The following is a 27169-nucleotide window of genomic DNA, read 5'->3' on the forward strand; positions in this document are numbered from 1 at the left end:
GAAGGTTGCAAAATTTAATCTCTTGCTGAACTATTAATCAGATTTATATAAAAACTGGTAATGTTCACTGCAATCTTATTGACTAGTGGAAATTTTCCCTCAGTCTTCCAAGAAGTAAACATAACCTTTTCTATAATTGGAGTTAAATAAAGTTTCTTCCTCAAGTAATTCACAATCATTTATTATTATCTTATAGGTCCAATAAAATAATTATCTGCTTTAGGATTATTGAAATTTCATGTAAATATCTAATATGTTAGCATATGTATTTCCTAACATTACAAATAAAAAATTTTTAAATCAAGAATTAAAAACTGCTATTGCCATTAAACAATAACTTTTATTACAGTAAAGGCAATATATACATAAGAATGAATAATATTCACACAAACTTATTTTCACCTAGATAAACACTAACAATTTAATACAAATTTTATTTTTTCAAAAATAAATCTCATGAAAACTAACAAAACATTTTTATGCTAGTACAAAACTCATCCTGTATGAACTTTTTTAAACATGTTAAAATAATTACAACTTTTAAATAAGACAACTACATAAAACAGACAAGGTTTGTTACAGGAGGAAAAAAAAATTGACATGATGAAATGCTTAACATTGTGCATAGCAATTTTCCTACAAATGAATAATACTCTTTATGAATTATCTATTTCATTAATTCTTGATGTAATTCTTTTACAGAATATAGACTACTTATTTAAAAATATATTCTCTTAATTTTGATATGTTAAAAATATGAAAGCTACTTTAAAAAAACTTGCAAATATTATTTTTCAATTGGTTATAAAAAAATGTAAACTTCATATAATTTTCGAGTGAGCATCATTAACGGTGATAATATTTTGAATTTGATAAATGTGAAATGCTTAATTTGATATTACATGGAAAATATTACAAAATTAAAATAGTAATAAATACTGTTTCATATAATATGAATCTTTAAATCTAAGTATTCTATTAAAAACAGTCAAATTCTTTTATACATTATTTAAAAACAAACTGGTGGAATTCCTAAAAACAATTTCTTTCTTAAAGCTCATTTTTAATTTTGCTAAGTAGTTATTTAGCTAACTAAAGATATATGTGCATTTAACTTTTTTTACTGGTAAATTCCCAATGATTATATAAAAAAGAAAAGTAGAAAAATTTTTCACTTCAAAAAGATTTACTCATTCTCAATTTTTAGTTAATAGTTTGGTGCTTATTAATTTTTAAATGTCCAATTATAACATTTTAAAACTTTGAAAAATTGTATTAATATTGCATAAAAATTGTTACGTAGGTGACTACATTTTATAAGGGAAGATACAATTTAATTTTTGAGGTATAAAATGACAGAGTCTGCCACTAAAGCATTTGTTTTATAAAAGACATCAAAATAAACTTGTGTTGAAATACACAGAGCTTACAATAAAATTTGGCAATTTTGAACAATTTATTTTGAGTAGACTATCATCTCTCCTTTTATAATAAGCTCATGCAAATGTTGGCCTGCAATATCAGGAGTAACTTCAATCTATTTTTAGCTACTTAAAATAATTATCTGAAATGCAAAATTAATTTTCCGTAAGAAATTTGGCAACAGATTTCAAATGAAGGTACTGAATTGGAAAATTGTCAGAATTCATATATAGTTATCAAAAGAGTTTGACAAAAATATAATGGATCTATTATACAATAGTAGAGAATTTAAAAAGAAAATTTGTCATGGAACTAAGTAGAAGTTATAATAATAGAATGTATTTTAATTACAACATTTCCAATTTTGGCTTTGATACAAAATATAGTTTCCTCATATATGTTAGGTGTATGCGATCCATTTCAAAACAACTTGAAATCCAAACTAATAATATATATTTTGTAACATTCAATGTTGATAAAATGTCTAGATATTGAAAAATTTGTACAGTAAACATGCTTTTTTCAATACCCAATATGCAGCACATATACAATCCAAGGATGATTAAAAGAGACATGCAATAAAACATGGTACACACATCATTAACAAAATAATTGTGGGGGAGGGGGATTCATTTGTTGAAAATCCGCTATTAAGGTTTATTTCAAAACAAATTTCTTTGTGCTTTCTTTCTTTTCATTGAACTTATTCTTCGCCAAAATAATAAAAAATAAAGCTATACATTTTTTCAACATTCTCATAACATTCTAGTTGTAGTTTATTGGTTAAAAATATAAAATAAATTACTATTAAAAAAGACTTATGGAAGACAAAATTAAACAATAAATCCAGGAAGACCGATTCTGATTCTCTCAATATCTAGTAAAATCCAAATTATTGGTGCAATGGATAAATATTATAATCAAGGAAAGAAAATAAATAATATGCCAGAAAATTTGAAAATACATGCCCAGTTGATATGCAAATCAAAATTTTGGCTATTCACTTCTGAACAATGAAAAAATACATTATTCCTTATAAGACTTATATGAATTATTATTTTGTGTGCAAGAAAAATTTCCCAAAACAATTGCATAAGGTTAAAAATGATATATCAAATATAAAATTATTGCACAATACGATATCAGAACGCAAAAAAAAAAAAAAAAAGCAACAAGGGTACACAACCTAAATTTTTGCACAAAAATCAATAAGTAAAGCTGCATAAACGCACATTCCATTAAACAAGCTTCTATGACCAAAATTAAGTGCCTTTTCTATTTAGCTATATACAGACTTCTAAAAGGAAATCTATTTTAAGTAGTTAATTTATAATAAATTACTTAATTAATGAAAAATGCAAAATACATTTTTAAAAAAAATGTAGAAAGATAAAAGTAATTTAAGAAAATTTAGATTCATTTTTTTTTCTTCTTCTAACAGCAATTTTGAATTAACAGTTTTTTTTTATTAAGAAAAAAATTAAGGCACTTAATGTATTTTGTATAAAAAAATTAAAAACAAGAAATTGAAAAATGTTAATAATTAATTTTGAAATTGATTTCAATTTTGATGAGGAAGATTTTTAAATACATAAATATGACACTGTAAGGATACATCTAAAATTTTACACAAGAAAATTGCACACATTTTACATCTAAATATTGCATCACAGATAATTAAAATTAACACCCACATCTGTAAAAGAAGAGAACAGTTTCAAGCATTTTCCAAGGATTGTGCCACAAGAGGAATTACTACAGCAACACCTATAGCCGTTCTTCATGATACGGCATTTCAATAGAAAAATCACTTAAGTACTCCAAAACAGTAATAAAATACATTTAAAAATCCAAAATGTTAAAAAGTTTCAACTTACAAATGATTTCACAGAAATACAGTACTGTGAACACATTGGCATATGCACCGTTTATTATATTTTGTATTTTTTTTTTAAGGAAGCACGCCAGACAATGAGTAAACACTTAAAAACTTAAGCAACTCTTGAAAGCGTAGAGCTCCACACAGAGCTACATATTTCACATCCATTTATGTGTGTAGAGATACAATATTTACAAATTTGTCCACTGATAGATTTTAATGACCAGTGTTTCACACAAAATTTCTTTTATAAAATATATATCATTGAAAAATTGTGTAATGCAATAATATAGCTTCATACAAATAATTTATACTTAACAAACTATAAGTTGTTGTTGATTTGTTCACAGTTCTGAGTGAGGTTTGTTTCATTATCACCACTTGCTTGGTTTTCTTTATGTTCAGGAATAGCATCATTCACAACTTCACCATTGACTTGCTCATGGCCAAAAGAGCCATTCTTAGCATCATCTGTTGGCTTTTTTGTTTTGGTTCCATATGAAGAACCTTTAGAAGCTTTGGTTTGGCTCACCATATAGAACATAACTGTAAATACTGCAAAAATGAAATAAAATTTAAATTAACATGTGTGATAAATATTAAATTCTCCTTTTAAATTTATATCTAAGCAAAATGTATACTAGTTAGCAAAAACAATATGAAAAACAATGAGATTTTCAAATATATTACTATGAAATCTTAATGAAAACAAGATTATTCTTTAAAAAAAATGAAGAGGAATTTAAAGAAAACTTTTTCAATCTCAATAATTGAAACAAGGTTAGTATTGCAGGAAATAGTTTTTTTGGTTTTTATGATACAACTAATATTCTTTAATACTAAAATTCAAATACTTGAACCTCATGTATGTTAAATTGAAGAAGAAAAACTATATGTAATGATATCTTTTAATTTAATTAAAATCTTAATTTCCTAATTTTTATCTTAAATTATGATACTTCATCCTAAAATGTTCTTTTATTTCTGATCAATTTTATTTAATTATTTCAAATACATGCTCTAGAAAACTGGTGACTTTTGAAATTTCCCATGCTCTGAGCAAAGGGATAAAAATCCCTAACATTTTCACATTTCTTTCTAAGATTAATCTAAATTTTGTTTTGCCACACTTGTTTGAAACACGTAATTTAAAAACACATTTGTTTAGTTCAGTATAACTGTGATGTTTCATTGATCACATGATAATTATAAACAGACTTATTACATTCCTGCTCATACACGAAACAAATCCAGAGATTCCAAATTAAATTATCAAGAATAATCCAGGTGTCTGTGTGGGGGGGGGGTAAAAAATGGATGATAATTAGATATATTTCTGAAGGGGAAAATAAGCCAAAAGAATTACTACTGACATTCACTTAATCATATTCACTGAAATGCAATTCTAATATAATGGCTAAATAAACTGATAATCAATATAAATAACATCCCCCCCTACAATTTAATAAAATATTTAAAATTAGGAACTGAAGAAAAATGCTATGACTAAAATCATAAGTGCATATGAAATGGTTACATGTAGCTACATTCTTAGTTAATCTCATAAATTTGTTTACAATTTACACAAATCAAATTTAATTCAACATATTAAAAAGAAAAAGGATACATAATAAATTTTAAAATAAAAGAGATGAAAACTGCCATAATTCATACAGACAAATATTACAAATAACAAAAAGATTAAATTTCAAAATTTTGCAACTTAAAAAAAAAAAAAAATGCTACTCATTTTTCCAAAAGGAAAAAAATTGTACAAAAACTTAATAACTTAGCTTTTTTACATTTTCCTCCTATACAGCTGATGTTACTTCCTTACTTTACAAAACTGTAAAAATTGCAATTTTATTTTTGGGGGGGGGGGTGGAGGAGGAAGAATACCAACTAATTAAATGTTATAAGCATCCATCAGCATATATTTTAAAACATATGAAGAATTTATGAAAAGAGAATAAAGAAAAATATCATCTACCATTGATGCAATAATGTAATTATGAAAAAATTGAAGGCAAATGCAATGATTATTAAAATAATGAAAAATAACACTACAATAACAGTTAAAAGCTTTTGATTGCCTAGCTAAAAAAAAGAAGAAAAAAAAAAGAAAAAAAAAACTTAGACTTACGTAGGATAAAAGTTGTGGAAACAAGTGATGTGAGAAAAATATTTCCAGTTGTCAGAACCAAATAGATGGCATACAACCATGGAATACCAATGACAATTGCCCAAAAGATAGAGTTGATCAGAGAGCGATAACTTCGTTTCAGTTTCACACACATTCCAGGAAACTTTTGAGTTTTGAAGTAGTCATCCATCAGTTTATCCTAAAAATACAACTCTAATATTAATTTTTTTTAAAAAAACCACAATTCTACATATAAATGCTAAATTCAACACGCACACACACAATCCTTTATCAGGTAATAAAGACTTTTGGCATTTTTTTTTTCAATGAAAGAATATAGTAAATGTACAAAGAAGAAATAGTTAAGATTTCATGGAAGCATAAAATTCTCATTATATAAACATTAAATCCCATAAAATAATATTAAAAATATTTTTTAATGCATATCCTTGGGTATAAATGTTAGAACAGTTAGGGGTATTACAAGACTAATTTTAGTGAAAGGGTAAACATTATAAATTCTCTAGAATCTCTAGAGATTAAAATGATAAAAATATGAATTAAAATCCATAAGTAAAAATACATTCTATAGATGTTATTAAGTAAATCCAAACCAGACTGAAGCTAACCCAAGTCCTTAACATAATTTACTTGACGTATTTATGTTAGAGATATTTGAAAATAGGGCATTTGTGTGGAGATGATGCTTAAAAATAAGAATAATCTCTTCAGTCCTGACTTTTTAAATACTGGTTTAAAAATTTGATTTTTGACCATTGTTACATCAATAGTTTGTGGAAAAAAATATTTGCTGATAAAACAATTTTAAGTCCCATAATTTTAAGGTACACATATGTGTACCTCAGGTCTTGAGCAAGTTAAAGCATCCTCGACAAAAAAAAAAAAAAAAAAAAAAAAATCCTGGTTACTTAACTTTTCTTATTCCAAGGCCTTATAAATGAAAAATATACAAAATTATTATATTAATAATCTATTAAACTTTATTTTGAATAAAATTTCATTTTTTAAAAATATTACATAAGTAGATACTGCATTTTGAGCACTCGACTCTTCTAGAGTTGCATCATGGATACCTGCATTTTGATACATACTTATCATCCATATAATATTGTAGATGGCTTGACATATCTAGTCTTATTTCTTTTTAATTGGGAAGGGACAATTTTTCTTGCTCTTTTAGAGGTATTTTCACCAGATGGTGGTAATGAAATCTCCAATGGTCTTGTAGTTGCATTTCCATCATTTGATAAACCTTCTTCTATTAATTTGTTTTCATTGAAAGTTGATTTTTTACTTGTTCTTGGTTTCCTTTCTTGCTGATGAGAATTCCCTCATATTTCCACAGGGACCGAATTATATGCATTTGAAATTGCAATAAGGTCATAACATTTTCGACTTCAATCCTGACAGCTCAGCTTGTCGCTTTGCACTATTTTATAGTATATCAAGCAATTGACAACTACTAAATCTACAAAATACGTGAATGCTCATGTCAGTCATTTTTTGTAATTACTGCATACCGGTAATATGCAAAATAATGGTTGATGACTCCCATATTATATGCTTTTACAATAGCTGATTATTTTATATCAGCTTTTAGTTCCAATTATTTTGTCTGTCTTCTGCCTATTCCAATTGACTCATTACCTGTACATGTGGGTAATAGTCACGGATTTATTATCTTTCTACTTGACAAGGCACATTTGACTATCGCCTGTGACCCATTCATCCTACTTGCCAAGTTCCATTATTTTCGATACATGAGAAATTCTATTGCTTCCCCTAAAATCACTTTTTCCTAAAAGTTCAACAACCTCCTTTTGAGTTAAAGCTACTTGACATGAAAAAAAAATTGTTATAAGCTTATAAAATTCTGTTATTCTATACATGATGTCAGTTTGAAATATCAGTAACTTACTACAAGACAGCTATAAAATTAAATTTCTTACAAAAATTAAAAAATAAATATTTTTAAATTTATATTTTATTACACTATAGAACATAAGAATTATTTATTATAAAAAAGATATAATATATTCAAGGACAAGAAATGACAATTTGAAAACAAGCGCTCAAAAGTTAAAAAGCGCAATGGATCGCAAGCAGCCACGAAACAGGGGCGCAAACGCCTGAGGTACACATGCGTACCTTAGTTAAATTTGTATTTTCACCGATTCTATTATAGATAACAAGATATAATTTGGTAATGACTTTAACCAGACACTTACTATTTTATAAAAAAATATACAAGAGTTTATTTTAATAATAAATATTAAAAAATGTACTTATATTTGCTGTGTTTTCTGTTCAATGCCATTTTTGTTATGTCTCTAATTAAAGCGATGGATACAAAATGGAAGCTACATTCATAAATGTTGAAATGCATGCATTATTTTGTCAAAATTTAATTTTACCAGATAAGAAAAATGAAAAAAAAAAAAAAAAAAATCAGGTACACATATGTGTACTTCAGGACTGAAGACGATAAGAAAGGGATACACAAGGTAAAAAAAAGATGGGAACTGATCATAAATATGGTATGATGTCAATATTTTCCTGACAATTTAATACAAATAATCAAAATATTGAAATAAGGTAAACTTTTGTCTAAGAAAACACTAATTCTGATAATGTATTAATATGAATCTTTCATAATGTCAGAATCTATATAACTTCATAAAATATTGAAAAAAGTTTTAAAAATAAAAATGAAAAACACCACCTCCTGAAGAACATTAAATAATCAATTAAAAACATGCACCTTTTTGACATAAAGCTGATGTAACCATTGAGAAGTCGCTTCATCAGAATCGGTTGGAACTTCACTCAGAGGTATTCGCTCAAGAAAAACATCAGCAGTAAAACTGTAACCTCTCAAGAGATTTGAAAACGTTGGCTTTTTTTCAGTTTCTGGAAATCCTAGCTGAATGTTATAAACCCATGGAACTAGAAACATAATAAATAGCTTAAAATATATATGTCAATAAAAAGAAAACTGAAATGAACTACCAAGCAACTGAAAAAAATAAGTATTAATGTTTAATTTTGATTCTATTAATTAATTTAGAAAATTATTTTTATATATTGATATATTTCATTTGTTAGAAGATTCTAGACTGATTTTAATGAATATTAATGTTTCACCGTTTGTTTTAATGATTTCTATTTAATAGTATTTATTTATTTCCTAAAAAATTATTTTTATACATTGAAAATATTTCATTTGTTAGAAAATTTGACACTGATTTCAATGAAAATCACCAAAATATGTAAACAAAATACTATAAATATAAACAGTTTTCTACTTTGCTATTTGAGTGAACAAATTATATCAATAAGATTATCTCTATTATTAATTGGGGAGAAAGTGTATATCATGGTGCCTCAGAGGCTTACCAATTTACTTATAGCTACCAAAGTTGGCACAAATATACGTTGCAGAAGGGAAATATGCACCTCAGAGCAATAATAAAAGGTTTTTTAACTGCATTTAATCTTTATGGGATGAGCTTTTTAAACATGATTCTCACTAAGTTGCAATTTATTTTCGAAAATATGTGAAACATTTCCAGTATTATATAAATAGCATTTTTATTACAAACTATTTATTTTTGGAAATATTACAAATATATGAGTTCTAAATAATCATATGATATTTTTTTAAATAATCTCCAACATGAAGGAATGGGTTTTGGCTGCATGTTTCACAGAAGTATACTGTTGTTTTTCTTCCTCCATGAAACTTACAATTAGAACATACTAAGCATTCATTATATTTCCTTTTAGCATCAAGCTGCAAGACATGAGAGCATATTCCATCTAAACATTCCTTCCTGTCTATTGTTGATGGCATCCCATGTCAAGCAATTTCATCTTCAAGTAAATTCCCAATTAGGAGTTTAATTATTTTCCAAATATAGTTTATCTAAAGTTTCAAGATGTCACAGTCTCATCAATAGTATCAAAACTACTTTGAAAATTATTTTAAACGCATTCACTTCCACTATAATTACTGAAGTTAAAAAAAAAAATCATTTTTTTAGCTTATTATATTAAAAATTGAGCACAAAAGACAGTGATAAATCCCTGAAAATGCCAACTGCTCCATTGCTGATGCTTATTGGCAAGATAATCAAGTCTGCATTTCACAAAGAGTGAGTTTTAAAAGGTTCCATCTTGTACACAACTTATGAATGCAGCAACTAAGTACTATTGTCACCTGAGAGGTGATTTACAAATGTTAAGAGTTAATAAGATACGAAGAATTCATATATTTTGAATAAGAGAATTTTTATTGAATAATATTATGACATATAATGTAGATCATGAAATATGTTCTGTAGTTAATACAAAACTTTATTCTTCTTCATATTCTTACATTTTTGTATGAATGTGCTTCATTTCAGCTTACACATTATTAGATTAACTGAAATTAATTCACTTCCCATTTAAAATTAAACTTTAAATTTCAGAAAATATGGCAAAAAATTAGAGCCATTCATCACGATGAATATAAATTATAACATGAATCATTTGAATAGCAAAATTTGAACTTGGGGAAACCATTAAGATTCAGTAATCTTGGGTACTCAATTATGCACTAAAGTTTCAGTTAAAATTTTACATAACTAATAATCGCAGCAAAAAAAGTGCCAAAGGCAGCTAGTTTTATAATATAAGAATAATTTCTTAACTGTTTTAGAGATGGTGATTAAATGGTTATACTTCCCCAAATTTAAGGGATCCCCAGAAGGACTAGGCCCAATATCTGTAAATGTTTTAAATTACAGACAGAAGTAGGGAAAGAAAGAAAATGAGGAGGAAATAATAAATAAAAAAAAATACAAAGAAGAATTAAAAATATGGGTAGAAGCTTTTTTTTACCTTTCCCTTTGCAATGTTTTGCAGTGAAGTTGAAGCCACTAGTTCTGGGACAAAGATGGTGCTGCAATATAGGTAACCCCCGGGACTTCGCAAATTCCACACTAGCTTTATGTTTCTCAGGAGTAAATCTAGTTCCTTCACAAAAAAGGAGAATCTAAAAAGAAAATAAACATTTGTTAATTTAAATACTGTAATACTGCAGAGAGAAATAGTTTTTCAAGGGAAAAAAATCACTTCCAATTTAATTTAAAAGTAAATTTAAGATTGTTAAAGTAATATGAACACTAATTAGATGTACCCAAAAATAGGAGAAAGACTACTTTAAAGAAATTTTATATTAAATTCAAATATAAGAATTCAAGATACTGTTATGTAGAGAGGATGCATGATAAATTAATCATTAACTTATTTTTTCAAAAAGGTTTGAACTGGGAAATGAAATGGCTTGGTTTTAATTCAGCAACATTCTCTATTTTGATTTTGAATATGAATTTTACTAGCAACAATTGTCTGTCAAACATACTGAATGCATATATGGATTAAAAGTCTTCCAACACTTAGTGATGAAAAAGGAAATTCAAGAAACATAAAATTTTATGTTTTAAGCACACAGATCCAAATGATAAATATAAACATTATACTTTCACTATTAGCATCCAATTCTCAATTATGTTCTTGATTATTATTTCTAAATACCTAAATGAAGAACACTAAGGTCAATCGTTTTGATAATTTTAACTAATACTTATAGCTCAAAGTCATTTTTAAGATCACAATATAAGAACTAATTTTAGCTACCAAACAACAATACTCTAAGCTGCTTATTTCGTACAAATTTCCGACTCATTCATTTTTTACTTCACAAATTCCTTCACATCTTGGCTGACACAAAAATCTTTTTAAAAAACTACCCTAAAAAATCTCTAACATTTTTTACCAGTGCTTGGCAGAATGTAGAAAAAAAGAGAGATAAATAAGAGGGTAGAGATAAAGATAGAGAGTAATGTAAAGATAAATAAAAATTAGCAAATATTTATTTGCATAATAGCAAGGAACTGAAAACATATTTTAAATTTATATTTTAGGTTGCTTTATTACAGCCTCTATTCCTTGCTTTTCCAACTTGTTTGTTCAAGGACTTATAAATTGTTCTCTTCAAATTTCATATTTTTTCATTTTAAATCATTTAATTCATCAATCATTCCTCCCTCCTCCACCACTTTGAAATTGCATGAATATATTTTGAACATATTTTAGCAGGTATGCAGGTTTTGGACATGTTTTAAATCTTGTTTTACAGCAGGCCATTTTTACATATTCTTTTATAGTTTGGAAATTCTTTACTTAACCATTTCTTTTCAATTAATCTAAAACCAAACATTTGGCAACACATGTTTCTATAAAGTTACCAGATTCAATAGTTTTATTTAGGAAAATCTATCTCAACTATGGTTTGGTGATGGGATTGTGTCATAAGAACCTTAATTACCTCCCACAATTTCGAATAAAATGCTTGATCTTCTAAAATTTTAATAAAAGTTTAACAATTTAATTCTCTTAAAACCCCAAAATTCATAAAGAGTTCCATGAAATCTAAACAAAATCTGAAGTAAATATTCGGAAAAAAATAATTCAGATTTCATGGACTCTTTAAGAACCTATGAATTTTAAGTTAAAAACCTAAACAATTTGTTAATTAAAAATAGATAATCTTCTGAAATATATAAAACAATATTGCAGCTTTTTCTTTTCATAAAGCAGAAAATTTTATTCTCAATTTAGGGTAAGATTTTTTTAAAAACTTTTTTTCAAGCAGAGTCAAGGCCAAAGAGAGAGATACTTTGAATTTTTAAAAGCTTAACTTTCTTCCATCCTGGAAGGCATAATTTATGTACAAGCAAGAAATGACGAGTAAGTCAATCTACATCACAACACAAGAGCGAAAGAGAAAAGAACAACAGAAATATTTTCCTGATGGTTATATACCATGAGATTCTGCTAGGGATTTCTTCACACGTGTCAACTTAGGTAAGGGAATTGTAGGTATATTTTAAAAGAATTTGTTTAGACTGACAGATTTTTATCCCTTCACTCGGTGTATGCAAGCGAGTTGATTTCAGCAATTTTAGAGCTCGTGTAGCCTTAATTAAATAAAAAAGGTGGAAATGGATCAGGAAATAAGAGAACATTTCAAAATGAAGTTAATATAGGTTAAATGAATATAAAAATTAAGTAATTAATTAGGATTTAATTTATATAAGAATTTAATAAAGTAAAATCATTTATGCCCTTAAATTTACAGCTTTTTATACAATTTTAAATAATTTTCAGAAAATGCTCTTCAAACGTACTCACCATTATAGGATCTTCATATTCAATTAGTTTGTCAAGTTTTTCACCCATCATTAACTTATCTTTTTCCCAGCTTCTTTCTAGAAATATCATCTCAGCAAAAATCCAACCCCATCCAATCACAGGGACATTTCGTAACTGCTTTTTGGCACATGTTTTTGAATTCTGAAATAAAAAGAAATCAATTATTATTTAAAAATAAATAAAAAGTTAGCCATATTTCCGAATTTTTTTATTATCATTTACAGATTCTTAATTTCTTTTCATAAATTTCAGATTAATTTTAAAATTCTCTATTGCTTCCATTCATCACATCATTTATCTGAGCTTTATAATTACTTTTGGATTGTTTCAGATTTATTTCTAAAACTATTGACATGTAAGAGAATAAATAATTAAAATAAATGTTACATTCCATATCACCTAAAATTCATTAAGATTCATTTAATATTAAAAGTGCCATTTTTTGAAACCCTATATCATCAGAATTCCATAAAATTTTACTGAGAGGTTAATTTCCTTACGTCAAATTGATTGAGTAAAAAAGATAGTAATAATGGAAATTTTTTGAGATAGTAATTAATTAACCATGTTAATTAACTTAGTTAATCAGTTAGCTTTATCAGCAAACCTGCCACCTGGAGTCCTTTCCATCGACACTAAATTTATAAAGATGTGTTAAGTAAAAAAATTACAGAGATGTTTCATTTTTTGTTGCTGTTGTTGTAGATGATTGTACATCAATAAGAAAAAAAAAAAAAAATGCAATTGAAAGTTCAGAATCAGCAATGCATTTTGAAGTTGACAATAACATTTCATTTCATCCTTCAAGCATTACATGTAAAACTAAAGTATGCTTAAAAAGTACTAGAGATGAAAAAAATGTTAGTAGATAGTGGCTCACAGTAAATAAAGAATTTTATAAAATTGTTCATAGTTATTCTCAACACCATATTTATTATCCTATGCAAAATCTCTCTCAATAAAGTTTAGAGAAGTATTTTTTCCCATCAAACTTTTTTTTTCAAGAGAATAAATATTTCAAATTTTGCATAGAACTAATACTACCAGCATTTAAAAATATTTTATATTCTTTCTGATATAATGTCATCTATATAATTCGTTTTTTGATATTTTAGCTAGCTTGGAATAAAATTTAAGAAAAATTATGAGTTGATCAAGAAATCTCTGATCTAAATAATTCTGGATCACAATTTCTCTAGCTTCTTATATGCTATATAAAAACGTTTTCTTAAAAAAAAAATCTATTATCAGCAGAAATTCACTGCTTGAACATTATAAAAAAATAATTAAAAACAGTCTTTAAGAATATACAAATAGTAATCTAAGATAAATACAAGACATAAAGAAATACTTTACTTACAGCCATCATTCTGAGGTGATTTGTAATAAACCAACAGATAACCCAATCAATATCATACTTGTGATTCATAACAATTATGCAATGTTCTTTTCCGAATTCTCTGATGCTTACTTCATCACCATACAACTTGCAATCCGAATTAGACCTCCACTCATACACTGCTAGTATTTCTGTACATATAAAAACAAATCGTTACATGGTGAACAGAATATAATTACTTTTAAAAAATCCATTATTAAAATAAAGATACCAAATTATTTAAAAATATAAAATAAATACATCACTGAACTCGTTTCTTAATTCAGAAATAGGTCAAATTTATATCATAAGGAATGCAACTTGAAGCATTTGGTGAAATGCTCCGATATTAATTTATGTAATTGAGCAGAATTCTATTTAAACTTCATCAAAGATTTTATACAGAATCAAACCAAAAATTCAAAATGAAAATTCAGATTCATGGAATTTTAAATTCAGAACATCGTAGCATATGAAAAAACTTTATGCATCAATGGTGATGAAATCGATAACACTTTTCAATCTATTGTTAATTTGAACAGCAAATGATTGCAAATATTTTAAACTTTTTAACAAAAATTTATATATATATTTCTATTACTAATAATAAAGATAAATGTATATGTATGTATTGAAGCACTGAGGACTAGACTGACCTAGAGCTATCAAATTTAGCACAGATATTCCTGAGAGGTCAGAAATGTGCACCCTGGAATGATTTCTTTTAAAAATAAAAATCAACTTCCATTACTAAGGTTCATGTACACAATAAATAGAATATATGTAAGAAATAAAATAACATATCTAACACTTTTGAGAAATCTTAAACTTGAAGTAAAATTTAATTAATATTACTAGCAAGTCAGTAGGTTGTCTGAGGAGACTAGCAATATAATAGAGCAAATGCTGAAAAAAAAAATTCTTTGTAATTTTACAATAATTTTTAATATCAGTATTAGAGATAAACAATTCAATTAGTACTTTCAGATGACATTTGAAGGTCATAATTCGTAGCTTTATAACTAGTGAGAGTCAAATCACGAGACTGTTAATAAGCTATTTTATAACATGAAATATACAAAATTAAGAATGCAAATCACAAGATATAGCTGACGGCATTTTAAAGAGATTTGCAAAGCTCATTTATCAAGAATGATTACTAGAGTAATTACAAAGAATTTTTTCCATTTTGTGTGTTCATTTAGTTTCACATCATCTTTCAATTAAAATTTTTTTTTCTTATCACTTTTGTTTAAATGTATTTAAATATATTAGCAGATAGGAGAGAAATAACATTATTCAAGAAGTTTAAATTCAGCACCCCCAATACTTTCTCAAGTTTAAAATGACATTTATATCTCAGAGTAAAGGTATTTATTGACGGGCATTACATCAAAAGATGTCTTATTATTAAAATTGTCAACTCTACTTAGTTGTGATAAGATATAATTGCACTTGCTTCATATCTGTACATTCTTTGATTATAATATTTAAAAAAATGAACACATAAAAATGTAGCAATTATTGCATTAAGGAGATGCATTTATGTAAATAAAAAAAAACCCCAAAAGTTCAGGAAATTCAAGCCATTAAGAGTTTGATTCAAATTCTAAATTCTTCCAATCCCCAAATAGATATACGATAAATCTTTTTCATTTAAATGTTTGGAATTTTAATAACTGTGACTTTCACTTTCCTAGCTTGATTCTCAGTCCTGATCAATTTTGTGAGTCATTTAAAATATATAGCATTCCTTACATTCTGAATTAGTAAATGCAAGTACTCTTTATTTCAAAGCAATAAAAAGACCAGTTAATTCCATGTTCTTTATTTATTATTTGATGTTTACCAAACCACCATCACCTTGTGAACATTTCAAGTATGGCTGTGGAATAAGGAGCATTTAAAATATCGAAAAAAAAAATGATTATTTAATTCTTACTCAATTTAAAAAACTATTACAAATCTATTTTTTTAAAAACTATTTTGGAGTTTCCTGAATAGATATAATTTTTTCAAGAATATCTACATTACTTTATTGCATTCCTATATTATATTGCAGATTATTTTAGTTCTTTACAAAGGACAATTTTTTTTAAAATAAAAAAAATCAACTGAAAAAATGAATAAGTGCATATGTATATATTTCAACAAATTAGTAATGAATAATATTCAGTTATTTAAAAAAAAAACTAAACCTCTGAGTGAATAATTGAAAAGGAGAGAATGTAGTTAAACCTTACATCAAAAAAACAATATTTGTTTAATTTTTTCAAAAAAGAAGAACTTAATTGCAAAAAACAACAAATTTTTACAAGATAAATAACTAATTTAAAAAGTACTATCATTGTATCTGATTCTTTAAAACTTTTTGCATGATTACAGCATTTTTAACATGGAAATCTTCAAAAAAAATTTATATACATGAAAAAATATATTCACCCAGTATTTTATATACATAAAAAAATATTTCATGTATATATTAAAAATATTCACATAAAAACTGAACAAAGATTTTGAATAAAATTTTTTTTATTAGTGTTTTAATATACATCTTAATAAAAAGTAAATAAGATTTCTTATTTTATGGATAATTTTTATTTAATTATTTTTAATGCAGTATTTTTATACAAGCATCATTATACACGTAACATTTTTACAGTAACATATAATGTAACGCATGTAATAAGCAATCAATAACATATTAGCCTTGAAAGCACTGGAAGTATCATTTAAGTGCGACATAAAGATAAATAAAAAAAATTCCTTCCTTTGTTGATAAAATGATGTAATGTCTTTTTATCTAGTTCAGTTCTGAGTAAAATCTGGGTCATAATAAAAGGGATGAAATGTGTTATCAATGAGATGTTTCAACAACTAGAGTTGTTAGTTGTAGCCATTATTGATTGAAAATTGATAACACTGCAAAATGAAGGATAAAAAATAAATTGATAAAAAAATTAGCCAAATGTATAGCTACAATGAATAAAATTTCTTTTATTTGAATACCTTACAATTAAAGAAAAAAAGAAAAATATGAGAAAAAGTTTTTACAACTTTTCAATTCCTAACACTTTTTTCAGGATTGATACATATTTATAAGTGAATAAATAGATATAGTAAAAGAGAAAACTAGATATTTGATTTAAATATATCTCAGAAATTATATTAAATTAAGTAAAATCATATTTTAATTTTAAAAAAGAGCAGAGAAATTTTAAGAAGCGAAGAGCATTGTCTGCAGAACTAATAGACGAACTCTCAAAATTCAATAAACTAATACTCAAAACCCTTTTAAAAAACGGTTGTAATAAATCTTAAAGAAAGCTCATTCCAACACATAGGAATAAAGAAATGTAATCTGTACTATCAGAATTTTAAGTTAGTTAGAGTTCAGAAGAAAAATAGATTTGTTTTTGTAATAATTCTAATGATAGCGATTTAAAAAAAAAATCAAATATTAAAAAATTATTAACATCAAAGAAAATACTTTACATTTTAGGAGAAATGCTTAGAGTTTATTTCTTTTACTGCCAGATTTGCAAATGTTTAACAGTACTTAATTGTTGCAATAAATATGCAGAAATTAGAAGACATGGTAATATCCACTTTCATTTTTGTCTTAGCAAGATTCTTTATTTAAACAGTAACAATCAATATGGTAATTGCATTCATATTTTATATAATTATAAAGGATTAGAAATTTGGAGAAATTGATGCAACAAAATCCTATCTTTCCTTAATCAAATGGGATCATGTGTGTGTGGGGGGGGGGATAGTTCCAAAAGTACAATCAATGTTGAAAGGAGGGGGGGGGGGAGATTTTTACTTAGCTACACTGGATTACAGAAATACTTCCCATAATAGATAGTCTAAAATTTATACTAGATTTATTATTAGAAGGAAAAATGCAAAACTCCAGCCAATTATAAATCAAATTTACAATAAAGCTTTACAATTATTAAAAAATCCTAAATCAATATCTTAAATTTTTATAGATTAAAAAAAAAAAAAAGATTTCAATATGCAACAAAGCCTATAAGCAGGGGAAGATCATTTTCTAGTAACTTAAAGGTGGAGTGAAAATACATATAAATATAAGTTACTATAAGAGATTCAAAAAAGGAGACATACATTTACAGTTATTCATAAGTATGAATCACTGTACTGTAAGTATGAAGAGGTGCACAGCTAACTTATAGTATATTAAAATATGTTAAAGGTCAATTCATAAATCCTTATACAAATTTAAAGGCAGATCAAGTATGCTGAAATGCTGCATTTTTACAATTGAATATGGGTCACAAACAGAAGCAACTACTACAAGAAGCCTGGTAAATTAAATAAAAGAAGACATAGATGTTTTATTTTGATACAAAAATTAAATATGAAACACAAACACCTCAATCATTCTATAAATTCTGAATTAAATCAATACGACTACATATTCATTAAAATGGATGATATCATCTGATGAGACAAAAAAAAAGCTAAAACAGTTACTGGTTAAATGAAATACAAATTATTTGTATTCCATTTAACAAGTGTTGCACACTTTAATTGGCTGGTTAGTTGATTGGTTTAACGGTCCAACAGCCAAGTTTGGCTAAGCTGTGTCAAACTTATGGTTAAAACAGAGACTGCTCATTAAAACCATGTGATAAATCTAAAAATCTGTTAAATCTTTCTATATGAAACTATCACAAAAGATAAAGCTTAAAATTTATGATGAAACAAACTATGAATTATAAAATGGAGTTAAAGAGCTAGAAATATCAAATTTTATAATTTGAAAATTCAAGCAAATATATATTAACCGAATTAAAGAATAAAATATAAATGCATTTACTGTATTTTAAGATTAAAAAAAAGAAGTGAGTTATAAGAAACAACAAACAGTTAAAAACAACAAAAGGGTTCAAATGATGTTAATTCTTATTTGTGAAAGTATGACCTATTTCTATTTAGGTTTCTATTCTCTAGCAGAAGGTGGAGGCACAATTATCTTCTGTTGTTTTCTCCAATTCTTCATTCGCATATCATATTCTATTCACCAATTACTCTTTTTGTTTCCAATCCCCTGTACTACTGAAAAAAAGGTCTTTAAACCTTTTTAAATTTGTAGAAGAATCCTTGAATATACCCCCTTTTACACATGAATCTTGAAATATTTACTAAAATGAACCACTGAAAGTTTATTACAGGTGCATTACAGAGAGAAAATATTTTGAATGTTTTTGTACATGTAATATTATATAAAAAGCTATGCTATTACATACGGATACAATAAATGAAATTTTTAAAATTATTAGTGTTTATATTATATATGTTTTTTTTTTAACAAATTTTAAAATGAATCACAGCTCCTCAAGCTATGAATCACCATCCTATTTTTTTCAGTTACTGTTAAAGAGAAAAAAAATGTAATTTCCGAACATTATTAGCTGTCTGGCATTCTATTGTGGATCTTTTTTTAATAATCTACGTACATTTTTACTTTTTGCACTACTGAAAATTTTATAATATTATAGATTTTAGAAAAAGCAGAAGAATTTTATGCATCTTTTATTCTTTTCATCAAGCACTAATTTATCTCACAGTGAAGATTATTGGTAAACAATTGTTTACATAATAACTTCCCAACAAAATTTCATCATTTTATTAAATTAGATCATTTTTTGCTCATCTATCCTGTGATTATTGGATATCAAAAAGTTTTATTCAATAATTCAAACAGGCAAAATCATGAAAAAGAAACAAAAGTTTAAAAAATAATTTAAATACTTAGAATCAAATACTGCTGATAGTAACTGATAAGTATTTGATTCTAAGTATTTTTTAAAAAATTACACTTCAGCAGAAAATCTTTAAAAAAAAAGCTTAATTTTTAAATGAAACTGAAAAATAAAAATAATAATAATAAAAACATGAGGGTTAAAAAAAATGAGGGTTAACCATGATTTGATTTTAAAAATTGAAGATATATATAAAGGACTTTCAAAACATATTTAATAGTTTTAGGTAAGGAATGAATCATTCAAAAGAAGACTGTACAGTAAGAAATCATAGAAATGCAGTTTGATTAATTTAAATCAGAATTGTTCAAACAATATCTTTTATAACAGTTCTCACAATATACAAGGATGGAGAATGAGAAGACTGTTAATTGTAAAAAAATATGTCTGTCATACAAAATGTAAGAGGAACTGAAATACTTTGCAATGATCAATAGTGCAAAGTTTAAAAAATGTAATATGGTATTTATAAAAATTACATAGATATAAAGAAAACTTTTAAGCAAAATATAAATTATGGTTCATTAAAATAAAAAAAACAATAACAATATGTTATTGGACTTTAACTAGGTATATCAAAAGATCTTCAACTTATAACACTTCCTATATGATACAAAATAATTAAATTATTAATCAATATTTCTACACAAAGAAATAAAAATTTCAGAAAAAAATTACAAAAACTTAACAGCTTATTATTTTTTTTTTCTACTTAAAATTATACTAGAATTCATATTAAACTATTTAATATTACCAACCATAAATTTCAATTAAGACAAAATTTGCAATTTCAATCAAAGAAATACCAAGTCAATATCCAAATTACTTAATAACAGATTCTAATATTATTTTTAAAATATTGAAATTTAAAGTCAAGGTAATTATTTTTACATGTGATAAAAAAAATTAATTTAAAATTACACAAAATTTTTTAGTCTTCAAAATTGTGTTTGTAATGTAAATCAAAATTCAAATCAAATAAATTAATATAATAATTAAAAATTAATACAAAAAATCCACATATATCATATATGATAAAACATCAAAATTTACACAAAAATGCTAACTCACATTCCATGATAATTATTTTTAAATGTCAAGCAAACAATAAACAAAAATTTTATAAATTCTTTTTTCCCCTTTAAAATATACATTTTTTAAAAAATTATTAATTTTTCATCAATTTATTTAAATGAAAAATTACATATATTCCCTCCTAGAATATATTTAAAATGGAAATGAGGTACTCTTCCCTTTCGCTGGCACAAATAGTACCAAGCAGACTTAATTGACGTAACATAAGATACACATAAAAATTGTTAATTCTATGAATTGCAAATTCTCTTCCATTGTATCATTTTCATCATTGAATGCATCATTTTGGTGCACCAGCGAAATGGAAACCTACCAAAGTTGCAAGAATCAGACTTATAATAAGTAGTTATTGAATCTCATATTTAACGTATTTAATCTGTTCAAATTCTAACTACTCGGTTACAGCTGCAGTTATTCATTATCTAATTATGAGTCTACCTTTGCAAAAAGTAATTAAAATAATATTACCTGCATATGAGTTTAGAGATATATTCAAAATATACACTATATGTAATACCTGATTGTTTATATTATAATAAACAATTCTTAAATAAAACAAAACACTCAGAAAATAGGAATATGCTTAAGAATGTATAATGCAAATGATAGTTTTATACTTACGTATCCATGAAAAATAAATTAAGTAGTAGTTGATTTTCCTGTATAATTTGCGATTAGAGTTATAAAGTGTCAAATACAAGATAAGTTGCAGAAAATTCAATAGTAATCCACTGAACAGAAACACTATTGTCATGTGGCATGCCAACATAAAAAGGCCCATCAAACGAGCTGCTTTAAAAACTGAAATAAGGAAGAAAACTATTAGGATTTGGTAGTGAAACAATTTGCATGGCTAGCATTAAAAATAAAATTGCAATTAGAAGAAAATATTCTAATGTTATAAAAGTAATTCAAAGAATATCAACAGTATAAATGTATTTTTGTTACTACACTTTTAACATGATGCAAATTGATAATCATAAGATTGAGCTATCACTTAATATTTAGATGATCTTTGAGATCCTAATAACTGACTTTTGTCTTTTCTTTAGCTATGTTAATTACTAAAAAAATAAATATCATTTCAGAAAACAATATCTATAAACAAGTCACCAGACGGATGATGAAATAAAAACAATTACATCTCATATTATTTTATCAAATTAATAGATTAAATGAAGGTTCACTGAAATTCAAAATACTATTCAAAACAGACTTTTGACTGGGTAAGGTATGATATAAAAGCATAAAAGCTTTAAGTAGCCATAGTGTACCATCTGATTCATAATCTGATGGTAACCTGTTGGATTGCGTAAGATATTACACACACTTAAAATCGAAAAAATATTAAATCAAAGTAAGATTGATTCATTGCGAAATTAAAATAGCGCACAAAATAATTAAAAATATCTAACATTACAAGAAGATACAAAAATAATTAAAACTTACTTAATTTAAGAAACGGCGACATTTTTAGAAAATATATTTGTAGATGGTGACTAAAGAAAATACGAGGCGAATTCTAGATACAAACACCGCCTGCAACTACCTACTGCTCGATACTCGAGCTATCATATACATCAAGGAAATTCAACCATCAAGGAAAACATTAAACTCTTGACTCAAAGGACAACCTTTGATCCATAGGATGTTCACATCGAGACCGACGATGTGAATACAGGAGAAAAAAAACCAAGATAAAGAAAGAAAGAAAAACTCCACAAAATTGGAGGATTTGTGCGAAAGAAATCAATTAAAAATGATGACTAATTTCATTTCATATTCATAAACAAAGATAAGCGAGCGTGAAGAAAAACAAGCTTTTAAAATTAGAAACGCAGTTTACAAAATACAAAATCTAGAATTTAATATTTATCGGCAATACTGATGCCATTTTCTTTTCTAAAATTTTGGTCTCTATTTCTGTTCTACGCCTCCGAGAAGCAGAAGATTTCTAATTGTTACTCAAAAAGTGAAAAAAGTCTTTTCTTCATAGGATTAAACAATAAAAAGTTTATGCAATTACATGATTATTTTTGTTTTCACTGAATTGGTGTTATTGTTTCAAACTTCTTTAAAAAATATCGCAGAATATTTATTTGGTTTTTCATGCACGAATAATTCCTCAGAAATTTACTATTCTCTTCTAAGACTGACTGCATTGGTACACATTCATTATTAAAAGTAGTTTAATAATCGGCATATAATTACAATTCACGCTTGGAATCATTATTTTAATATTCTGCACAATCAATGATCATAAGGTTCTAAAATCTTTATTGCGGAATACATATTTAGTAGACCTCTTGACTTATAAAAAATAAAAATTTGAAAATGTAATAACTAATTATTAATTTCCAATAACATTAATTCTTTTTCATTTAGAATAAAATAAGAAAATATTAATGGCAAATACTTCAATTTTTCGATAAAGAAATAAAAATAAGATTTTATTAAATGAAAAGCAGGTTTTATCTCAAAATTTTTTTTCGTTTGGTGTAATTTTCTTTAGTAGAATACAACCAGAATTTATGAAATTTTTGAAAATGGCTCATCCACCAGGAATTGAACTGAGCTCTCGAATTTATTTTCATTTGAGTGTAATTATATTTTTTAAACGAAAATGAAAATGCTTTATCAAATACATTCGTCATCAATTGATAAAATCATTCAATAGTATTCTATTTATTTTTACTGTATTCAGTAAATGAAATATTTTGAGAAAGCTTTTATTGATATAAAAATGCATTTTGAGAAGTTGAAATTTAGAATAAAAATATAATGGACTGTGTATTTATGAACTCTGAGAGTGGACAAAAAGTTTCAAAGGTAAGTGCATTATTTTCATTCATATTCTGGATAATCGAGATTATTGTTGCGAATATACTGTGACTAAAACCATTAAGAGTACATCTTACTTTTACTTGATAAATTCGACTTTGAATATAAATAACACATTATCCAGAAGTGCAAACGTGTTGTTTTTTTTACACATAACAAATGGTTTAATTTAAAGAAAAAATAAAGAACAATCAACGAGAAACTTCTAAATTGAAAAGTGACTGAAGCATTTTAAATAAACATACGCAAATTTTAACCCCAAAAAATTGAAAATACACCAATGAAATTTTTGTAATATCTCGCATAGAAAGAAAGTATCTATTTAGTTCTATGTTTTTTAGCTTTTATAACATAACTATTTTTAGCTTTTATACCTCTGTGGTGGTAATATTATAAGCCAGATAACAACTTCCGGGGAAGCGAGTACTCTTTTGTCTAGTGGTTATGTTACTCGGCTATGAACCCTAACGTTGCGAGTTCGAACCTCAACCCGCACACCTCTAAACGTAGTGGTACCGGTTCGACCAATTTTTTTGGTGGTATCTGAAGATATTTTACGCTCATTCTTCTTGCAACACTTGCTTTAAATGGGTTTTGTTTCTAACTTTGTGTTTTTGGACCGCTGTTTCGAGTGTGACCCATAGATTTTCAATGACTTTTTGTCGGGGGACTGTGGTGATGTGTGTAAGTGCTTTTTACCATGAAAAAGTAATCACATTTTTACGTTACTTGCAGTATGTTTGGGGTCATTGTCCTGATGGAAAATAAAATCCGAATTTTTAGCACTTTTCTTTAGATTGCTGTAAAGCATATACATGTAAACCATATGATTCATAATGTCGTCTAATGCCATACAACCCCAAACCATGACGGAGTCGCCACAATGTTTAACTGTATGACGTAAATTTTTGGATCCAAAGCAGTACTAGCTTTTTCCACATGGTGCGACGGCATGGTGTGACGGCGGTTCAAAAACACAAAATTAGAAGCTAAACCCAATTTAAACAAGTGTTGAAATAAGAATGGGGTAAAATATCTTCAGATACCACCAAAAAGTTGCTCGAATCATACCACGACGTTTAGAGGCTGTTATAAAAGCTAAAAAACATACAGCTAAATATTGACACTTTCTTCCTATGTGAGATATTACAAAAATTTCATTGGTGATATTCTCAATTTTTTTAGGTAAAAATTTGTGTATGTTTATTTAAAATGTTTCAGAAACTTTTCAATTTAGAAGTTTTTTGTTGATTGTTCTTTACTTTTACTTTAAATTAAATCATTTGATATGTGTAAAAAAAAACATGTTTGCACTTCTGAGTGATGTGCTATTTATATTAAAAGTCGGATTTATCAAAAAAAAAAGTAAGATGTACTCTCAATTGTTTGAGCCACTGTATATCTATACTTATAATAAAGCTCAATGTGTTATTATAAAACTAAATATTTTCAATAATAAAGCTCTATATTTTTATCAAGATAAACTTTATATCATAGTTACAAATTTCTTAGTCACAAAGGTAAGCAATCAGTTAGTCTAATTATAATGAACAAAAAGAAAAAAAATAATAATAACAGGAATGAATATTTTTTGTACATCCTTTTGCTTTTAAAAGAGAATCTAAGCGGTGTGTCATTGAATTAACAAGATCTTGCATTATTCATTCTACCTTTAACTCAGTCTTTAAACGTCTCCCCCCCTCGTAATGTTATGTGATAAGCAGACTAAAATTCAGACTAAAAAGTTTCGATAACTTTGAGGACTAAAGTAAAATATGCTATTCCATTTCATAGTTGCATAATTTCAATAAATTCATAATTTCGGCTGCATCTTTTGGAGTTCATAATTTAGATGCATATCTTTCCATATCTGGCTGAAAAATGAAATTATTCTGAATTCCGTTTCAGAGCATCTTCTTTTAAAATTTTCTTTAGTATATCAAAATATTTCCTTTTATTTATTATGCCATCTGTAAAAACTAAATTTCAGGCGTACACCTCTATACAATGACCGAGTTTCACTTTTACTTGACAATGGGAATAGGGATTTAGGGGAAGTAGTTCGAAATTATGTTTCCTCTATACATAGCTTCGATCTTTACTTCCAAAAATATTACATTTACTTTCATAAATATTCTTTTGAATAGAACGTTATTCTAAAAATCTTCGAACAGGCGTGATACGACCCATTCCCTTTATACTTCAAGCGGTTCCATACCAAAGGCTATAGGAAAGCTAGTGATCCACTTCAATACGCCACTAGCTGCACTCTTACCACAATTTTTCCCCTTAGCGAATTTACCCATGACCTAGAACCAATCTGGTCGAGCAGTGTAATGAAAAGCTAAGTGCTTAAGATAAACAGCTTTAGTTTGAACTAGTGCGATTTCTGCAGGATAACGAATATCTGTTTTCTCCAGATTTCAAGCCCAGAATAATCTGTTTCATGGACATCTCGAGTCGAACCCTTCTCCAAACAAATTAATCTTTACATCAAATTCCATAAAATAGTTTTTCTTCACTAAACACTGCTTTTTTTTTTTTTTTTTTGTATATATTGTGTTTTGTATTGTTGTTGTAGTGATGTGTGTATTCAATGTAACCAGTAACGTGTTTTTTAAACCAATCTTTCCACGTATATCCATTTAACTGATTGTCCATACTTTTCATATTTTTAAATGATTTTTTTTGTGTATCCATGACTACGACGAACATTCTTTAAAATTTCACATGCTTTCTACTTTATTGTTTTCTACTTTTTTTTTTTTTCTTTTTCCCTTTCTATAGAAATTTTAAGTTTCTTGTATCAGCACTTGTTTCATTTTTTGAATTCACTTTCAGAACTTTAAAAGAAATTAATTTCCCGTGGTTATAAATAAAGGTGTATTGAAAATAACATTTAGTATACTGGTTCTGGTCAAATTGAAATTTGTAACAAGTGTGACTTCAAAATTCGGAACTTCATATAAAAATTAATTCGATTAAATTATTATCATTTCTGTATTTTATTTTAACTTACTTTCTTAGTACACTATTTAATGGGAATTTTAAAATTTCTATAACCATCAAATTGAACGTTTTATGGTGCTATTAATGAACAGCATGAATGGTGCATACTCAATTTTGAGAACCGTTGTATATGAGTTAACAGTATATCTTACCTTTAAAGTTATACAAGAAAAAATTTGAAAGTGACTATTTGTTCAAGAATAAAAAGGAATCCCCACTCTATAAATAACAAATATTAATTTATGCTGACACTTTTAGGCCAGGCCATTTGACTAGCTATCAAACTTAACATATATACTTTGGATAAAAACAATGTGCACCTCGGA

At 26.5% G+C, this 27169-nt stretch overlaps 1 protein-coding gene across 1 annotated transcript; it reads right to left on the reverse strand.

Moving 5' to 3' along the window:
* Positions 1–320: 320 nt before the first annotated feature.
* LOC129975153 (1-acyl-sn-glycerol-3-phosphate acyltransferase delta-like) lies at positions 321–22844 on the reverse strand. The gene is made up of 8 exons (XM_056088116.1): positions 22443–22844; positions 21615–21794; positions 14086–14255; positions 12705–12866; positions 10350–10503; positions 8227–8411; positions 5445–5643; positions 321–3856 (listed from the first exon to the last, which is right to left on the reverse strand). Exons 1-8 carry the CDS (start codon positions 22462–22464, stop codon positions 3624–3626), a joined length of 1305 nt encoding a protein of 434 aa, XP_055944091.1. The 5' UTR covers positions 22465–22844; the 3' UTR covers positions 321–3623.
* Between the last annotated feature and the right edge of the window lie 4325 nt (positions 22845–27169).

This window comes from Argiope bruennichi, chromosome 7 (assembly GCF_947563725.1).
Source record: "Argiope bruennichi chromosome 7, qqArgBrue1.1, whole genome shotgun sequence".
Classification (NCBI taxonomy): Eukaryota; Metazoa; Arthropoda; class Arachnida; order Araneae; family Araneidae; genus Argiope; species Argiope bruennichi.